Source organism: Oryctolagus cuniculus, chromosome 7, assembly GCF_964237555.1.
Source record: "Oryctolagus cuniculus chromosome 7, mOryCun1.1, whole genome shotgun sequence".
NCBI lineage: Eukaryota > Metazoa > Chordata > Mammalia > Lagomorpha > Leporidae > Oryctolagus > Oryctolagus cuniculus.
Genome location: NC_091438.1, coordinates 107,439,962 through 107,459,751, shown reverse-complemented (window position 1 = coordinate 107,459,751; position 19,790 = coordinate 107,439,962). Strand labels below are relative to the sequence as shown.

The window sequence follows — 19,790 nt, the reverse complement described above, 5'->3', positions numbered from 1 at the left end:
GTAAGTTACACATGATAAACCCAAGGCTCAGAGGAATTATTGCTCAAGACTACCCATGTCATCAATGGTGAAGACTTCAACTCGAGCACTCATGGTTGCCACCTGTTCTCTTACTCATTGACTTCAATTGACTTCAGTTGACTTCAGTTGAGTCCCCCTTGGTGTTAGGATTACAAGGTGTAGTTTTTGGGGGCCCTGCCACATGGAGGTGGCGAGTCGCTGAGCCGTAGTGGATCTATCCTGTAGCTTTTCTCCAAGCCAGGATCCTGTGGGCAGTCCCTTTAACAAGCTTAGATGGCTTCCTGTGGAGAGATTAGATCTCTTATCCCATCAGTAATTTCTACTCTGCATCCCCTAAGATAGGACCATTTGGATATAAAAACAAATGGACCAGTCAGGACAGAGCATCCACTCTCCTCACAATAATGGCCATATATACTGACTACTCCAGACCCACTGTTGTATACATCAACCATCCTGGGTACTCTGACCATCTCCGACACAACATACTGGCCACCAGATCATACTGGCTGTCATGGACACATTGATTGTATGCACTCACCAGGATGTAGGAGCCTTCTGTAAGTCCAACAGAGTTAGGGAGAAGAAGGGCAGGCTAAGATTGCTTAGATACCTGAATGAGTCATCTTTTGAATTTTACTGAAATTAATAATATGGATGTGTTTCCCGAGTATGAAGCTGACAGAAGAGGTCAATTATCTAGTGCTCATATAACTGTTGGTGTTTATTGAGGCTAGCCAGCGAGGACTCTGAAGATAATGACAGATGCCAATATCTAAAGCTATACAAATCAACAAAGACAACCAATACAGTCACAATTTGGCCCATATATGCTACTTAACAAGGAAGTAGAACACTGCAAACATTTGAGTAGGGAAAATAAATATCTGAAATCAGTGCAACCAACTATGACACCTGTGGAAGTGGAGTTAAGCAGGAATGATTTGGGGAAAAGAGAGGGCAGTGGGGTCCCAAGGAGCCCCACACTAAATGAAGAAATGGTAAGAACAGCCATGCTGAGTCACCACTTGCTCCTTGGTTGGGGGCTGGGGGCAGGAGGTTGAATGGGTGCGCCTGCTTAAAAACCCATATCTTGGGGCTGGTGCTGTGGTGTAGTGGGTAAGGCCGCTGCCTGTAGTGCCAGCATCCCATATGGGCACCGGTTCGAGTCCTGGCTGTTCCACTTCCAATCCAGCTCTCTGCTGTGGCCTGGGAAAGCAGTAGAAGGTGGCCCAAGTCCTTGGGCCCTGCACCCGCGTGGGAGACCTGGAGGAAGCTCCTGGCTCCTGGCTTCAGATTGGTGCAACTCCAGTCTTCGCAGCCATCTGGGGAATGAACCAGCGGATGGACAATCTCTCTCTCTCTCTCTGCCTCTGCCTCTCTCTAACTCTGTCATTCAAATAAATAAATAAATCTTAAAAAAAAAAAAAAAAAACACCTACATCTTGAGAGGATGCTGCTTCTGAGAACAAATGAACTTTTTTGGTGCTTAATTTTCTAGATACTTCTTAGTATAAATGTAATCACAGTTTTAATTCACCCATAACCTATGTTTCTAACTCAATAATGCTATTAACAACAATAACAACAACAACAAAAATACTTCAGTATTATATAACATCAAAGAATGTAGTTCTGTAAGATGTACTTGTGCAAGATGACTTCTTTTGGTTTCCAATTGGGATGATGACGATTTCCAAGCATACGTCATGGTAGAGAACAAATGGTTCAGCGCATCCTGTGTACCATCATCCATCTTCAGTACTCACCAGTTCTGGCCAGTCAGGCTTCATCTGGATCCTCACCCACATCCCCACCCTTGTGTTAGTTTCAGGTGAACCCAGTACAACGACCAGGCCTGCCACAGGTGCTGATGGCGGGGAAAAACTTGGTAAACAGAGTAACAGAAAATTTTGGAAAAATGCTTTCAAGATTTATGTATTTGAAAGGCACAGTGGCAGGGAGAGAGAGAGAGAGAGAGAGAGAGAGAGAGAGAGAGAAATCTCCCATCTGCTGGCTCACTCCCCAGATAGCCTCAACAGCCAGAGCTGGGTTAGGCTGAAGCCAGGAGCCAGGAACTCCATCTGGGTCTCCCACAAGTACTTGGGTCATCATCCACTGCATCCCAGGTGCATGAGCAGGAAGTTGGATCAGAAGCAGAGCAGCTAGGACTCAAACTGGCACTCTGATATGGGATGCGGGGATCCCAAGGAGCACCTTAACCCACTAGGTCAGAAGGCCTGCCCCTGAAAAAAAGATGCTTTAAATGGATTTAACATTTAAACCTGTAGTGATAAATGTAAAATGTAAAACATATATTTTGTAATAATGAAGTAAAAAGCCACTCATAACTAAGACATTCATAAAAATACCAACAGAGTTTATTATACAAAGACTTAAATTTTATGTACAAGGATATACTCTAACGAGTTAGAGAAGAATGGGCTTGAAGGAAAGTTTCACAATATGTGTAAAAGACAGAAGATTAATATCCATAACTGGGTAAGGCGCTCTGACAAATCCGTGAGGAACACAATAGAAAAATGGGTGAAAGATATGAAACTGAGACAGATAATTTACAAAAGAACTATGAATGGTAAAGAAACATAAGGAGGGGCTGGCGCTGTGGCATAGTGGGCTAGGCCTCTGCCTGCAGTGCCTTCATCCCATATGGGTGCTGGTTCGAGTCTTCTCTGCTCCTTTTCCAGTCCAGTTCTCTGCTATATCCCAGGAAAGCAGTAAAAAATGCCCCAGGTGCTTGAGCCGCTGCACCTGTGTGGGAGCTACAGAAGAAGCTCCTGGTTCCTGGCTTCAGATCGGCCCAGCTCCAGCTGTTGCAGCCATTTGGGAAGTGAATGTTTCTCTGTCTCTTGCTCTCAAATAAGTAAATAAAATCTTAAAAAAAAAAAAAAAAAGAGAGAGAGAAACATATGGGAAGTCGCTAAGCCTCCCAATTTGGGAAATGAAAATTAAAAGAGCTATGAAAAGAGGTTTTTAACTATCAAACTCTCAAAAATAAGAATATCCTGATAATATCGAGGATGGTGAGATTATAATATGAAGGGAAACTCTCATATACTGCTACAATGTTACAATACATATAAACTGGTAAGATCATTTTGAAGAGATATCCCTAGATATCCCCACTATTTCCAGAGTGGATGAAAATTGAAAATCCACGTGCTCTTTGATTCAGTAATGTAATTTTAAGGGACCTATCCTCTGGAAGCATAAATGCATGTGAAGTTGTATACTCAGGATATGCATTTGAAGTCTTGTTTGAAACAACAAAAACTGAGAATAACCTAAATATTTAATAATCAGGACTGGCTAAATAATAAATAATTACTCACCATATATATAGAATACCACACATTGGAATTATTTCCAGATACATTAATGAAAAATATGAATGCTATATAGATTATGATATAATTTATGTTAAAAAATCTAGTATTTGTGGTGGGTAGTAAGTTTATGAGTATAGAAAGAATAGAACCTCTCTCATTTTTCTGGTTTCTGTTTTGAATCTCCACAGTACCAGCCTTGTGGATACACTCTCAGTGGATTTGGAATTTCTCATTCCATTTCTCCTGGAATGTGTCTGAGTTCCAATGCACTGGGGTGGCAGCCAGTTCACCAATACTTGAGGTCATCAGTCCTCACTTCTTGTCCAATTGGTCATCAGTTTACACAATTGTCCCTGTCCTACAGGCCCAGTGATTCTCTAGCCTTATTCCACCCTCCCCACCCGCACAGAAATCATTCTGCAGACCTAAGACTCATCTCAGTGCTCCTGCTCCCTAGAAGCTTCCATGTCTTGGGGCTGGCGCTGTGGCGGAGCGGGTAAAGCTGCCACCTGCAGTGCCAGCATCCCATATGGGCACCTGTTCTAGTCCCTGCTGCTCCACTTCTGATCCAGCTCTCTGCTATGGCCTGGGAAAGTAGTGGAAGACAATCCAAGTCCTTGGGCCCCTGAACCCACATGGGAGACCTGGAGGAAGCTCCTGGCTTTGGATCAGGAGCTTCAACTACTTGGATCCCTGCCGCCCACCAGAGAGACCCACACTGGGCTCCCACCCACAGTTTTAGTCTGGTCCATCCCCAGCTGTTACAGGAGTAAGCCAGCTGACTTGCTCTCTCTTTTTCTCTTTCTTTCGTGTTTTTTTTTTTTTTTTTTTTTTTTTTTTTAAGATTTATTTATTTATTCAAAAGTCAGAGTTACACAGAGAGAGGAGAGGAAGAGAGAGAGAGAGAGGTCTTCCATCCGATGGTTTACTCCCCAATTGGCTGCAACGGCAGGAACTGCGCCAATCCAAAGCCAGGAGCTTCTTCCAGGTCTCCCACGTGGGTGCAGGGGCCCAAGGACTTGGGCCATCTTGTACTGCTTTCCCAGGCCACAGCAGAGAGCTGGATTGGAAGTGGAGCAGCCGGAACTAGAACCTGCTGCACCACAGCGCTGGCCCCTCTTTTTCTCTTTCTTCTTCCAAAATAAAGAAATATAGTTTTTAAAATAAATAATAAAGACAAAATTCAGTTGCAGAGTTTTAACTTTCATGAATGACTTTTTGAACATGCTATGTGTCTTAGTAAACATTGAATAGTTGGGCAATTTCTGAAGTCCACAGGAAAGTTCTGCATTCTATTTCTTAGAAGGTTAATATGAAAGAAGAAAATGAAGGAGAGTAAACAGGATGTGGAAGGAGCAAAAGGAGGGTGTGAAAGGGAAAGGGTCAAATTTTAGTGTTCACATCTACAGAAGAGCTGTGATGAGCAGCCTAAGTCTTAACTAAGACCTGTGACTAAATACTTTGAGAGGATCTGTGATTAGTACAGTTATAGCTATTCCATTAAAAATAAAGCTGAGGGGGCCGGCGCTGTGGCACAGAGGGTTAAACCCCTATCCTGAAGCGCCAGCATCCCATATGGGTGCCGGTTCTAGTCCCGGCTGCTCCTTTTCTGATCCAGCTCTCTGCTATGGCCTGGGAAAGCAGTAGAAGATGGCCCAAGTCCTTGGGCCCCTGCACCCGCGTGGAAGACCTGGAAGAACCTCCTGGCTCCTGGATTCAGATCGGCTCAGCTCTGGTTGTTGCAGCCATCTGGGGAGTGAACCAGCAGATGGAAGACCTCTCTATCTCTACCTCTCTCTGTAACTCTTTCAAATAAATAAAAATATTTAAAAAATATAAAGCTGAGTTCTTCCCACTGTGTCTCTTGCCAGGTGGGATGATGATGATGAGGTGAACAACATTGGTTACCTGTTGAATGCTTGCCAAATATTTGCATGCATTATCTCATTTAACACTTGCAACAATGCTGTGAATGTCAGAAGGTGTAGGTAATTTGCTCTAGTGTGTGCCCACGCACATGTTGGCAAAAGAGGGGGCAACATTATTTGTCCACATTTCAAACATTTTTTGATTTAACTAACTACGCTTTTTTAGCAAAATGGTGGTTTAGCCTATTTGAATGAGAATCATTTTTGAAGAAACACCTTGACCGAAAGGACTTCATTTTGGAGCACCTGAGACTCCATCTTGAGAAAGCACCCCCACCTTGCACCATGAGACTCTGGTCTGAAGCTATGATCTAAAGCACTCAGACAATAGCAGTCCACTACATCACACTTGGCAACCTGCATCACACTTGGCAAAGCATAGAAACCCCCTAGCATGATCACTCAAGCTTAAAAACAGATAAGCTGCACCTGGGTTAATGATAAGATTGTAATTTGTCTATGTCCTACATATGATTTAGGCTAATACCTGGATTAATGTCAAGATTTTAATTGAAATTGTTAAGATTATAACTGATATTAGTTTCACATAGGCTTTAGGTTAGCTTGACCCCAGTAACCATGTATTCCTCCCTGATCCTAGCAACCATGTATTCCCTTCCCAATTCTGCGGTCTTCGCCTTTATAAACCCTGTTGCTTTGAGCTTCGGGGTCGAGAGTTCTTTAGGGCATGAGCCCACTCTCCACCACTGGCAATAAAGGACCATCAAGTTTTATCAGTGTGTGGTGCTTCTCTGTTTGCACTCACTCAGGTACATTTTAAAGTTCTGACCTACAGCAGGTGTTCATTTATATGTTAGCTAATGGAGAAAGTATCTGTGAATGTGAGTAAACCACAGTGAAATAGGAGCGGCTTTTAAATAAAATCCACACTGGTCTCTGCTGTGATTACAGATCTTAAAATGAGCCTCAGGGGACCTGAAGCATGTGTTCAGAGCAGAGCTTGTCCAATAGAACTTTCTGCATTGATGGAAAATGTTCTATAAGTGTGTTGTCCAATGGGTAGCCACTAGTCACATGAGGCTATTGAGTACTTGAAATGTGGCTAGTTCAACTGAGGAGTTGACTTTTTAATTATTTAATTCAATTTTCAGTTATTTAATTAGATTAAATAGCCACATGTGGCTAGTGATACCATATTGACAATGTTGCTCTAGAAGCTTCCATTTCATTTCACACGGATTGCAGGAAGGGAGCAGGCTTTATACATGGCACAAGGAAAGCATGTGGGAGTAATGATTGTGCTGACAGAGTTAGATATAGTCAGCTCGCCCCAGCTCATCTGGGAGGTATATCAGACTGTGTGGCCAGCACAGCACCAGCTAAACTCACTTCTGAGGGTGACAGGGACTTGGAACTTGTTGGTATAATACCAGGTAGCACCTGGGGCAGATCAACCAGAAGAATTGGTGGCCGGGAGGCTGTACATAATATTAACAGGGAAGCAGCACCTCCCCATCACCTGCCGGTTATGGCTCCCTAGGGGCACCGAGTTCATGGTAACAGAACAGAAACCAAGAAGCTTATGAAATTTTAGGGGATTTTACTGACCTCCTATTTCACAGTTTTCCCAGCCTTTTCCATAACAGAATTCCCCACCCTATATCTCTCTTGCTTCACCTTGTGCTACTTCCTCCATTGCTCACCCAGCTCTAGATGCACGGGTTTTCTCTGTGCCCCTGTAGACTGCACCAAGTCCAGAAGAGCAACTTGATTAGGAGTGTGAACTTTGGAGCCATTTCACTTGCTTTGCCATTCATTAGCAGCTTTGTAACATTTCCATGCCTGTTTTTTCCTTTGTAAGATGAGAATCATAATAGTACTTATTTCATAGGACTTCAAGGAGGATTAAATGCATTAATACATATGAAGTACTTAGCCAAGTACCTAACACATAGAAAGTATTATAAAAGTTAGTTATTGTTGTCGGTAATAGTAGTCCTCCTAGTATTGTTTCCTCTGCCTGAAGTATTTTTCTCCTAGACAACTGGTCATCCTGCATATTTCAAAGATGATGCCATTTTTGTTTTTAAAAAATTCAATCTTTTTATTTTTTGAAAGGGAGAGACAGAGAGAGGAGGAAAGAGAGAGAGTGTGTGTTATTCCATCTGCTGGTTCAGTCCCTAAATTCCTGCAATGGCTGGGGCTGGGCCAGTTTGAAATCGGAAGGCAGGAACTCGATCCAAGTCTCCCACATGGGTGCAAGAACTCAACTACTTGAACCATCACCTGCTGCCTCCCAGGGTGTGCATTAACGGGAGGCTGGAATTGGAAGCAAAGCTAAGACTTGTACCCAGGTACTCGAATATGGGAATATGGGATGGGGGCACCCCAGATAGTATCTTTGTATTTTTTTAAAGATTTATTTATTTACTTGAAAGGCAGAATTACAGAGAGAGGGAGAGACAGAGAGATCAGTCTTCCATTTGCTGGTTCATTCCCCAAATGGCTGCAAAGCCAGAGCTGGGCAGTTCTGAAGCCAGGAGCCAGGAACTTCTTCTAGGTCTCCCACATGAGTGGCAGAGACCCCAGGACTTGGGCCATTTTCCGCTGCTTTACCAGGCACATTAGCAGGGAGCTGGATTGGAAGTAGAGCAGCCGGGACTCAAACCAGTGCCCATATGGGATGCTGGCATTGCGGGTGGTGGCTTTACCCTCTATATGACAACACTGGTCCCTTAAAGCAGTTTTTAAAGGAAAGATTTAATGTATGCATATCAGTATCACAGGAGAAGGCAAACCAAGCTGAGCTCATGGAAGTAAGCATTCCCAAATACCCTTCTCCACTTTGCAAACACCTTTCTCTCTATTCTCCCAGTTCAATTCCCTCCATCATCATAGGCAACCCACAGCTGATAATAAGGAATGGTTACTCATGGAAGTGGTCATATAAATCAGTCCATGTAATTCAGAGAGAGTTGTCCTCTGGGGTCTCATCAAATGATCTTATTTGCTTCTCGTGGCCCCTTGGGAGATGTTAATATGCAACTCTAGTTAATCTTCCCTTGGAAGTGTTCACGGGGCACCACGTTGCCGGGGATACCACTCAGAGTTAGGCATTTCTCCCTGGTTGTCCAGTTCTACAGGTATATTCATAAGATTAATTCTTTTTTTTTTTTTTTTGACAGAGAGAGAGAGAGAGAGAAAGAGAAAGGTCTTCCTTCTGTTGGTTCACCCCCACCAAATGGCCGCTACGGCCGGCACGCTGCGCTGATCCGAAGCCAGGAGCCAGGTGCTTCTCCTGGTCTCCCATGTGGGTGAAGGGCCCAAGCACTTGGGCCATCCTCCACTGCCTTCCTGGGCCACAGCAGAGAGTTGGACTGGAAGAGGAGCAACCAGGACAGAACCGGTGCCCCAACTGGGACTAGAACCCAGAGTGCCGGCGCCACAGGCGGAGGATTAGTCTAGTGAGCCGCAGCACCAGCCCGTAAGATTAATTCTAACTGCTGTAACACACAGCTGTAGAAGCTTGGCGCTGGATGCAGCACACGTGTCTCCTGCTCAGATGGCTTTCTGTGCTACTGATGGAGAAGGGGTAGGGATTTGTTTTGTACAGGCATTCAGGGACCCAGGCTCCTCCAACTGGCAGACCCATCAGCCTCCAGGCCTCACAGTCCATTACTGGATTTCGTGCCTCTGGCCAGCTACATAAACAGAAAGATGGTGTGGAGTGTTCTGTGAGAGATTTGTGTATATTATTTCTCCTCCATTCCTTTAGCCAGACTGGGTCATGTAGCTGTGACCAACTGCAAAACTAGGAACATCCCTGCGCTTGGTGAGCAGGGTAAGGCAAACATTATCATACCCAATTTACAGATGTGGAAAGTGAGACTCAGAGAAATCAAGTGATTTGTGTAAGGCTATTTTAAAAAAAATATATTTTAGCTGGCGCCGCCATAGCTCAATAGGCTAATCCTCCGCCTGTGGTGCCGGCACACCAGGTTCTAGTCCTGGTCGGGGCGCCGGATTCTGTCCCAGTTGCCCCTCTTCCAGGCCAGCTCTCTGCTGTGGCCCGGGAGTGCAGTGGAGGATGGCCCAAGTGCTTGGCCCTGCACCCCATGGGAGACCAGGAGAAGCACCTGGCTCCTGGCTTCAGATCAGCGCGGTGTGCCGGCCGTAGCGGCCATTGTGGGGTGAACCAACAGAAAAAAGGAAGACCTTTCTCTCTGTCTCTCTCTCTCTCTGTCCACTCTGCCTGTCAAAAAAAAATACACATATATATTTTATCTTTTTCAAGATTTTATTTACTGGGGCTGGCGCTGTGGCATAGCAGGTTAAACCACCGCCTGCAGTGCCAGCATCCCATAAGGGTGCTGGTTCAAGTCCCAGCTACTCCACTTCCAATCCAACTCTCTGCTATAGTCTGGGAAAGTAGTGGAAATTGGCCCAACTAATTGGGCCCCTGCACCTGCATGGGAGACCTGGAAGAATCTCCTGGATCAGTGCAGCTCTGGATGTTTTGGCCAACTGGGGAGTGAACCAACAGATGGAAGACCTCTCTTTCTCTGCCTCTCTGTAATTCTGCCTTTCAAATAAATAAATAATAATAATAAAAATAATAAAAAGGCCAGCACCGCAGCTCGCTAGGCTAATCCTCCGCCTGTGGTGCCAGCACACCGGGTTCTAGTCCCAGTTGGGGCGCCGGATTCTGTCCCAGTTGCTCCTCTTCCAGTCCAGCTCTCTGCTGTGGCCCAGGAAGGCAGTGGAGGATGGCCCAGGTGCTTGGGCCCTGCACCCGCATGGGAGACCAGGAGAAAGCACCTGGCTCCTGGCTTCAGATCGGTGCAGTGTGCCAGCTGTAGCAGCCATTTGGGTGGTGAACCAACAGAAGGAAGACCTTTCTCTCTCTCTCTCTCTCTCTCTCTCTAACTCTGCCTGTCCAAAAAAAAAAAAAAAAAGATTTTACTTATTTATTTGAGAGGTAGAGTTACAGAGAGAGGGAGAGACAAAGAGAAAGGTCTTCCATCCACTTGTTCACTCCCCAAATGGGTGCAATGGCCGGAGCTGGGCCGATCTGAAGCCAGGAGCTTGTTCTGGGTCTCCCAGGTGGGTACAGGGGCCCAAGCATTTGGACCATTTTCCACTGCTTTCCCAGGCCATAAGCAGAGAGCTGGATCAGAAGAGGAGCTGCTGAGACATGAACTGCCGCCCATATTGGGATGCCTGCACTGCAGGCAGAGGCTTGGCCCACTATGTCACACAGCCGGCCCCATGTGTAAGGCTATTAATTTGACAAGTAAGTTAGACTCTATCCACACTAAGCCTGATGCTGTTTTAGCTTCACTCAGTGGTAGAAAAGAGGCACAAAGCTTAGATTAAGTACCATGGTGCTCCAAGGAGATTTCTAGGTTGCTGATGGTTTAAAGTGATTTTATTTTGCCTTGGAATGATTTACTGTAACCTGAGCCTGATTCCCCATTTAGTGGGCCTTTTCCAGAATGCCTCCCTCTCAGGGTGATGAGTCCTCACTCATCCCAATATATCTGATCCCTATTTATGAATCCCTTGCTGGTTGACTGGTGAGGACCTGTGTTGGCTAGTCTCTGAAGATGACCTTGGGACCTTTCTGTCCTCCTATGTGCATGTCCCTCCTGCCATCCAGAGTGGAGCTTAGGACTCCTCCCTTGAACAGCCGAGCCTGTGAATGAATGATTTGAGGAGTAGAGTGTTCAAGAAGTTGTTTTGGGGAAACTTTTGTGTTTTTTTTTTTCTTTTTTAAAGATTTGCTTATTTTGAAAGGCAGAGTTACTGAGAGAGAGAGAGAGAGAGAGATCTTTCATCTGTTGGTTCACTCCCCAGATGGCTGTAACAGCCAGGGCTGGGCCAGGCTGAAGCTAGGAGATTCATCTGCGTCTCCCATGTGGGTGGCAGGGGCCCAAGCACTTGGGCTATCTTCTGCTGCTTTTCCCAGGCACATTAGTAGGGAGCTGGATAGGAAGTGGAGCAGCTGGGACATGAACTGTTCCCCATATGGCATGCGGCACCACAGGTGATGGCTTTATCTGCTATGCTACAACACCAGTTCATTTTTTGGAGGAACTTTGAGTCAAGACTTTGAGAAAGCCTTGCAGCTCTAATTTCCTGCTTTTGGGGTCGAGCTACCATGCTGTGAGGCAGCCCATGCAACCACGGCTTGCAGCTGGGCTCCTAGCTGAGAGCCAGAGCTATCTTGTTGGCCCCGGATGTGAGCCACCTAAGAAGTGGATCTTTAAGCCTTGAGCAACCCCAGCTGACACCATGTGGAAGAGAAATTAGTTACCCTCTCTGATCCTTCCTAAATGTCAAGATCATTAGTAAATGGGTGATTGTTACTGCCTGAAGCCAGTAAGTTTTGGGTGGTTTATTATCAATAGATAATTGAAAGAAATTGCTTAGAAGCCTTGATCCATTTCACATGAGCAGTTTTCTCTCTTCTTACAGCAGGAACACGGCTGAAAATTTTGTAGCTGGGGAACTTTATGTAGGCATTGTTCTTTCATCTGGTGAACTTGTAGAATTTCATGTTGAAAATAAATTTAAAGTGGAGACTACTCTTGAGTGTTCCCCATACTAATAATAATCCCATTGGCATTGCCATTGGGGCAATTGAAGTGTGAAACAACACTATTGGTTGCAATGATTCTAGAGGCACTGAATTTACTTATTTGTCTTATTTTCAATTGAAAACATTTAGAGAGAGAGAGGGAAAGAGAGAGAGAGAGGGAGAGAGAGAAAGAGAGAGAGAGATTGATTTTCCATCGCTAGTTCACTCTCCAAATGCCTGTAACAGTTGCAGCTGGGCCAGGTCAATATCATGGGTCTGGAATCTAATACAGGTCTTCCACATGAGTGGGAGAGACCAAAGTACTTGAGCCATCACCTGCTGCCTCCTAGTGTGCATATCAGTGGGGAGGGAGCTGGATTTGGAAAGGGAGGGAAGACTTGATCCCACACACTGTGGTATGGGATGTAGTCATCCCACGCAGGATCTGAACTACTGTGCCAAATGCCTGCCCCCATCCAGAGGCACTCTAGATGCCTTTAGGTTATATGCTTTAGTGGATAGTCTAGAATTTTTGTAAAGATGGTGGATAATAGAGTCATATGGGCATAATAGAAGAGTGACATAGATTTAAATCATGAAGTTTGATGAACTTGACTTTTGCCAAAAAGCAGCTTTGTTGTTTATCTCTCCTTTCTGTCCATCCATCCACACACGTGGTGATTGACTGTTGTGTTGTAAAAATACATGCCATTCCATTTTGTCTGTCTGTCTAAATTGACATAGGATTATAATAAGCCACACTGTTTTGAACCTATTTGATTCTTTGCTTATATAGTGGTAAAATTTAGCACAACTATGAGGTAGGTATTATTTAGTATTTCTACTTGACATCTGGAGAAACTGAGTTGTAGACAAGTTAGGCCAGTTGGCCAGAGTCTCACAGTAAGTGGCAGAACCAGGGGTCTCACAGCTCTGCCTACCACTCATTGACTCACACCACACCTCTCCTCGACCCTCACAAATCTTGACTTTGAGGATTGTCAAAGTCCTTGACTTTGAAGACTGTCGTTTTTACATTTCTGGACCTAGTTTTGTAAATACAATGACATGAATGGAATCCAGGGCTTTTTTTTTTTTTTTCCCTCTTTGTCCAGTGAGCCAGAGGTACAAATAAGTGGGCTTGTATGTTCTGCATTTTTGACATTTGAAAAGAAATTCCATGTTGCTAATGCTCACGAATGTGCTTCAGGGCACCTGGGTGTTTCCAGTGTTGGAAGATCTCTCAGGCTGCATTCTTTTCCCAGGGACTGGAGGGACAGTGCAGAGGGCTGCCCACTGGATCTGCCTGGAGCAGGCTGTGACCGTGGGAGCCTAGGGTTTCTGGCCTTGTTTCAGGCCCAAGCTGGAGGAATGCCATGAAGTCACATGATGTTTGCTCTAAAAGGGCAAGCTGAGGAGTGTCCACCCGCCTTTCCCTGACGGGTGAAGTCTAAGCCGTGAGCCAGTAGGTCCCTGCAAGGAGCTGTTTCAGTCCACTGGATGTGCCAGGACAATGGGAGAAGAGGTGAGTCTCTAAGACAGGCTCTCTGGGGCCATTCACACTTAGCAGGATTTCAAAACCAGTTAGTGAGCCTCAGGATCATCAGGGAAGAAGGGTGGGACCCCTTGGAAGGAAATTTCTAGGTCAATTGGTTAAATCCCCTCTGTTAACGTGAGTGGTGGTGGAGGTTAAAATAGGAAGTCAGGAGGTGCAGAGACATAACCAATATTTCACAGATGGTTTGGGCAACCAGGAATGGAGCCCAAGTGTCCTTACCCAGATAAGAAGTCTTAGGAGCAGAGGGGAAACTTGGTCTAGGGAATTAGTTGGTGGAATATCAGCCCTAATTCTTGAGTAGCTTTGTGAATTAGATCACTCCTTCCAAAAGCCTGTTTCTTCAGTTTAGATGCCATGGACAATGAAGGTTGCTGTAGAAGAAAACAGCTTACTACTGAGAGAGAGAGAGAGAGGAGAGAGAGAACGAGAGAGGCAGCTCTCCTCTTCCCAGTCTCTCCCACGTCTCTTCTTCATTCCATAGTTTTATCTTCCTATTCTTCTGAATTAGAGAAAACATTCCATAGGGCTGTCCTATAATGACTTTTGGAATGTGACTTATTGAGTCCACTAAGGCCTCATTCTAAGGGGAGTCATGTAGCTCTCCCCCCATATACTTTGTGCCCTGTGACCTCTCGGAGTCCTCCAGATCTCTAGCCTGGGACTTAGGGGATGTGCTTGGCCTCCTTCAGTGAACTGAGGGTCACTGGGACATCGAATGTAGCCGTGAATACGTGGGTTTAGGTTGAATTATGGCTGAACCATACTTCAGATTTTGGATTAAACCATATGAAATTGCAAGATACACAATCAAAAAATAAGTTGTTTTATTTTAAGATAATTGTGGATTCATATACAGTTGTAGGAAATAAATCATGTTTCTTTTTACCCATTTTCCCCTAATGGTAACAGTGTGCAACACGATAATTCTAGTATCACAGTGTATTGACATTGATACAGTCTAGACACGAAACAGCCTTATGTTCACCAGATCCCTCTGATTACTCTTTAATAGCCACACCCACCTTCCTCTCTCCTCCCTGGTCACCAGTATTCTGTCTTCTCTTTCTATAACTTTGCCATTTCCAAAACGTTGCACAACAACAGTATGTGACCTTACAGACTGGCTTTTTTTGCCTCAGCAAAAAAAAAAAAAAAAAAAAAAAAAAAAAATCACCTGGGATTCGTTGAGATTCTTGGACGTACTGACAGTTTGCTACTTTTTATTGCTGAGGATTATTCCATGGCATAGATGTACCACAGCTTCTTTTTTTATTTTATTTTATTTTATTTTTATTTTTTGACAGGCAGAGTGGACAGTGAGAGAGAGAGAGACAGAGAAAGGTCTTCCTTTGCCGTTGGGTCACCCTCCAATGGCCGCCGCGGCCGGCGCGCTGCGGCCTGATCCGATGGCAGGAGCCAGGAGCCAGGTGCCAGGTGCTTTTCCTGGTCTCCCATGGGGTGCAGGGCCCAAGCACCTGGGCCATCCTCCACTGCACTCCCTGGCCACAGCAGAGAGCTGGCCTGGAAGAGGGGCAACCGGGACAGAACCCGGTGCCCCAACTGGGACTAGAACCTGGTGTGCCGGCGCCGCTAGGCGGAGGATTAGCCTAGTGAGCCGCAGCGCCAGCCCACCACAGCTTCTTTTTTTTTTTTTTTTTTTTTTGACAGGCAGAGTGGACAGTGAGAGAGAGAGAAAGGTCTTCCTTTTGCTGTTGGTTCACCCTCCAATGGCTGCCGCTGCAGCCGGCGCACCGCGCTGATCTGATGGCAGGAGCCAGGATCCAGGTGCTTTTCCTGGTCTCCCATGGGGTGCAGGGCCCAAGCACCTGGGCCATCCTCCACTGCACTCCCTGGCCATAGCAGAGAGCTGGCCTGGAAGAGGGGCAACCGGGACAGAATCCGGCGCCCCGACTGGGACTAGAACCCGGTGTGCTGGCGCCGCAAGGTGGAGGATTAGCCTATTGAGCCACGGCGCCGGCCCCCACCACAGCTTCTTAAACTATTGCTCATTAAACAACATCTGGCTTGTTTCAGTGTTTGGCTATTTCAAATTAAGCTGCTAGAAACATCTGTATGTAGGTTTTTTTTTTTTTTTAAGATTTATTTATTTATTTGAAAGGCAGAGTTACAGAGAGGCAGAGGCAGAGAGAGAGGGTTCTTCCATCCTCTGGTTCACTCTCCAGATGGCCACAATGGCTGAAGCTGCACCAATCCGAAGCCAGGAACCAGGAGTTTCTTCTGGTCCTCCCAGACAGGTGCGGAGGCCCAAGGACTTGGGCCATCTTCCACTGCTTTCCCAGCATAGCAGAGAGCTGGATAGGAAGTGGAGCAGCTGGGACTCAAACTGGTGCCTATGTGGGATGCCAGTGCTGCAGGCAGTGGCTTTACCAGCTATGCCAGAGTGCCAGCCCCAGTATGTAGGTTTTTGTGTGAGCATGTTTTTACTTTTTTCTCATATAAGTATCCAAGACTGCAATTGCTGGATTGAATGGTAACTGTGTTTTTAGATTTGTAAAAAACTTCTGGGGCCCGTGCTATGGCGCAGTGGGTTAAGCCATCATCTGTAGATTGAGTCCTGGCCTTCCACTTCTGATCTAACTCCCTGCTAATGATCTGGGAAAGCAATGGAAGATGGCTCAAGTCCTTGGGCCCCTATACGCACGTGGGAGACCCAGAAGAAGGTCCTAGCTCCTGGCTTTGACCTGGCCTAGCCCTGGCCATTGCAGCCATTTGGGGAGTGAACCAGCAGATGGCAGATCTCTCTCTCTCTGTGTCTCCTTCTCTCTTTATGTAACTCTACCTTTCAAATAAATAAATACATCTTAAAAAAAAAGAGAAACTGCTAAATGATTCCAGAGTGGCTATGTCATTTTATATTCTTACCAGTGTTTGGATTTTCTAGGTTCTCTCTCTGTATCCTTGCCTACTCTCACTATTTTTCATTTAAGTTATCCTCATAGGTGTGTAGTGATATCTTATTATGGTTTTAATTTGTATTTTCCTAATGGCTAATGATACTGAATTTCTTTTCCTATGCTTATTTTCCATCTGTGTGTCCTCTTTAGTGAAATAGCTGTTCATAGCTTTTACACATTTTATTACGTTTAAAAAAATTTTTTATTTTTAAAGATTTATTTATTGATTTCATCTGTGAATTCACTGCCCAAATGGCCACAACAGCCAGAGCTGGGCCAGGCTGAAGCCAGGAGCCAAGAACTCCATTCAGGTGTCCCATGTGAGTGCAGGGGCCCAAGGACTTGGTCCATCTTCTGCTGTTTTCCCGGGTAGCTTAACCCTTTTTATTTATTTAAAAGGCAGAGTGACAGAGAGAAAGAAAGGGGGGGGCAGGAAGAGAGAGAAAGAGAGAGAGAGAGAGAGAGAGAGAGAGAGAGAGAGAAATCTTCCACCCAGGGTTTTATTCCCCAAATGCTTGCAACAGCCCAGGCTGGATCAGGCCAAAGCTAAAAGCCAGAAACTCCATCTGGATCTCCCATGTAGGTGGCAGGAACCCAAGCACTTGGGCCATCTTACAGCATTTTCCTAAGTTCATTAGCAGGAGCTGGATTGGAAGTGGAACAGCACCCACAGGAGATGCCAGAGTTACAGCTAGCAGCTTAATCCACTGGGCCACAACACCAGCCCTAACTGACTTTAATTTTCATCACCCGGTGAAGCTCTTGTGTGAAATTTAAAATTGTGTGGGACCAGGACCTGTGGCTGTAGCATAGTGGGTTATGCCAGTGCCTGCCCTGCTGGCATCCCATGTGGACACTGGTTGGAGTGGGAGACCTGGACCCACTTTGGAGACCTGGAAGAAGCTCCTGGCTTCTGGCTTCAGCCTGGTCCAGCCCCAGCTGTTGCAGCTACTTGGGGAATGATCCTGCAGGTGGAAGATCTGTCTCTCCCTCATTCTTTCTGTAACTGTCTTTCAAATAAATTGAAAGTAAGAAAATTAATATTAAAAAAATTATGTGAGCCACCAACAGTTTACCCACCTTAAATCTTACAATAGCGATTTTAGATACGTCACCTGCCCAGTTCCATGCTAGACTCTCCTTTGCTGAGCTTAAATACTAAGAGTATCTGCCCGCATGGCTACCACTGGGAGGGTTAAATAAGATCAAGTCTATAATATTGCGCTCCTTAAGTAGTAGCTATTATTACTGCAGCCAGCCAGTGTGGCGGAGTCTTGGTTTTGATCTTCGTGTCAGTATTTCCCTACTATTACAAGATCGTGGGGGTGGGGAGAGCCTCAGCTGTGCGATTCCAGGGCCCTCATCTGAGAAATGGGCAAATGTCTGAGGACATACGCATGTACAAGTGGCGGGACATAGAACGGGGATGCAAACAATCAGGGGCTCTCGATCCACAATCTGTTAGCCGTGTCCGCGTTTTTTGAAAAACTTAACTTGCAACATGTGGTTGCACTCTGAGGCAGCAGCGAGGTGTGGAAGCGGAGTTAACCTCTCAGAGCCTCGACGTTCCGGCTCTCCATGTGCGGGCAGAGTGAGCGCGCAGCCCCCCCCCGGGCTTCCCCGCGTGGACCCGCGGTGTCCAGCCGCCCCTGAGCCCTCCCCTACACCTCGGACCCGGGCAGGGCGAGCGACGCTGGCGGCGAGCGCGGCGCAGCGCTGCCCACCGCCCGCCGCCAGTGCCCGTGTCGGGCCGCAAGCTCCTCCCCCGGCGGCCGCATCTACCCCGCGGCGTCCGGGGCTCTGACAGACGCGCGGCGGCAGCGGCGGCGGCGGCGGCGACCCTCGGGCCGGGAGGCGGCGGCGGCGGGGGAGGGGCGCGGGCGCACCGATGGGCGCCACTGAGAAAGGAAGCCAGAAGAGCCGGAGGCTGTTTTCCTCTCTGCGGCCCTGGAAGGCGACCCGGCGGCTGTGGAGGACGCGCTCGGCTCGCAAGGCGGCGCAGGGTGAGTGTGGGCGCGGCCGGCCGAGACCTGTTACCCGCGCGCTGGCGCCGGCTTCCCGCTGCGGGGCGCCGCGGTGGCTCCGCTGTCCCTGCGGCCTCTCGGGCCGTGTTCTCGGGGTCCCGGACCCGTGGTCGAGAGGCACGGCCTGGGTACACTGCGCGGGAGACCCTCGGTCGCGGGGACCAGACTCGTGCCCGAGCCCCTCCTGGGTCGCCCGGCACGGCGTCCTCCCAACGCCCCGCGGCCCGGGTCTGTCCGTTTGGCTCAGCACAGAGGGAATCCAGGATGGCGGGGTCACAAAATTCGGTTTGCATCGCCCCCTCCCCGCCGCGCCCCCAACACCTGGACGGGCGCCCGCAATGCAGTACCTGTTGGGGGAATAAATCCCAGCCTCAGGCTCCCTTCGAGGTCCTCCGCGTCCGGACCCACCCCTTTTCCAACCTGTCTGCTGTGACTGCCGGGGATCCCAAGCTGGATAACTCACATAGATTCAGTTCCGGACTCACACCATTCATTCATTGCACTATTTTTAGGGCGTCCCTCAGCCCACCTGCCCCTGCAGAGAACAAGACAGGCCAGGCCACTGCTGCTGGAACTAACTACTTGTAGAGAGGGAGACGGGCATTGCACACAGAGAGCAGAAATCCCCATTGCACGTTGGGAAGCAGTCAGTTTGCCGGGAGGGGACAGAAGGCCCTGGCGTCCGGCTCCCAGGACGGGTGTTGGGGTGGAGGGTGGGTGGACGCTGTGCCATCCAGCTGAGACCTGCAGACTGACGGGGCTACTCCAGCGTGGAGGGAAGGGACACATGGAGAGGCTCCCGCTGTGCCTGGAGCTGGGCAAGGGGTAAATGAGGCATGCAGGGCCGCGCTCAAGGTCTGGGCAGGCTGTGAGGAGGAGTTGGGGTTTTAAGCTAACTGTGCTGGGAAGCCATGAAGTGCTCTAAGCCGGAAAGTAACACGATTTGCTGGCTCATGGCTTCCCTCTATCTGCAATGGCTGTGCCCTCCTCTCTCTCAGCCTGTCCGATTCCTACCCATGTACTCGCACCAGCACACACACAGTCTCCTCCAGGAAGCCATTTCCGGGTTCCTGCCACCTGTAACCTGTTCTTTAGGGTTTGATCACTTGTGGGGCATGTCACTGTTGGTCAGGTATTGCCCCTCCCACCTTCAAGGCCACTGCATCTCTGCAGCCCCCAGGAGGCTACCTGGTTTGTGTGTGTGTGTGTGTGTGTTTGAATGTACTGGCTTGTCCTTTTTGTCTATCCCCATCATCTTCAGCTCTGTGGGCTCCTTCCTCTGAGAGGCTGACAAGCCCTGGTGTCTAAAATGGCCGACCTCATCCCCTCTGCAGAAGAGATGGCACCAAGGTCCTGGCAGTATTGTGTATTGTGGTCCCCTCATCGCCCCCCTCCCCATTTTTCGAGGATTCAGTAAATTAAAGAACTAAATGAGTTATGGAGAGCTGGCACA

At 47.4% G+C, this 19,790-nt stretch overlaps 1 protein-coding gene across 5 annotated transcripts in view; it reads left to right on the top strand.

The window, feature by feature from the left end:
- Positions 1 to 13,281: 13,281 nt before the first annotated feature.
- Positions 13,282 to 19,790, top strand: part of DNAJC6 (DnaJ heat shock protein family (Hsp40) member C6) — a 193,126-nt gene continuing 186,617 nt past the window's right edge. The window contains exon 1 of one of the 5 annotated variants that reach the window (XM_051856406.2): positions 13,282 to 13,365. In XM_051856406.2, coding sequence (XP_051712366.2) covers positions 13,341 to 13,365 — 25 coding nt within the window. In that variant the 5' untranslated portion in view covers positions 13,282 to 13,340. Of the gene's footprint in view, positions 13,366 to 18,133; positions 18,317 to 19,790 lie in introns of those variants that run through there. The other 4 variants (XM_070078346.1, XM_070078344.1, XM_051856405.2 and 1 more) reach the window with 4 other exon arrangements.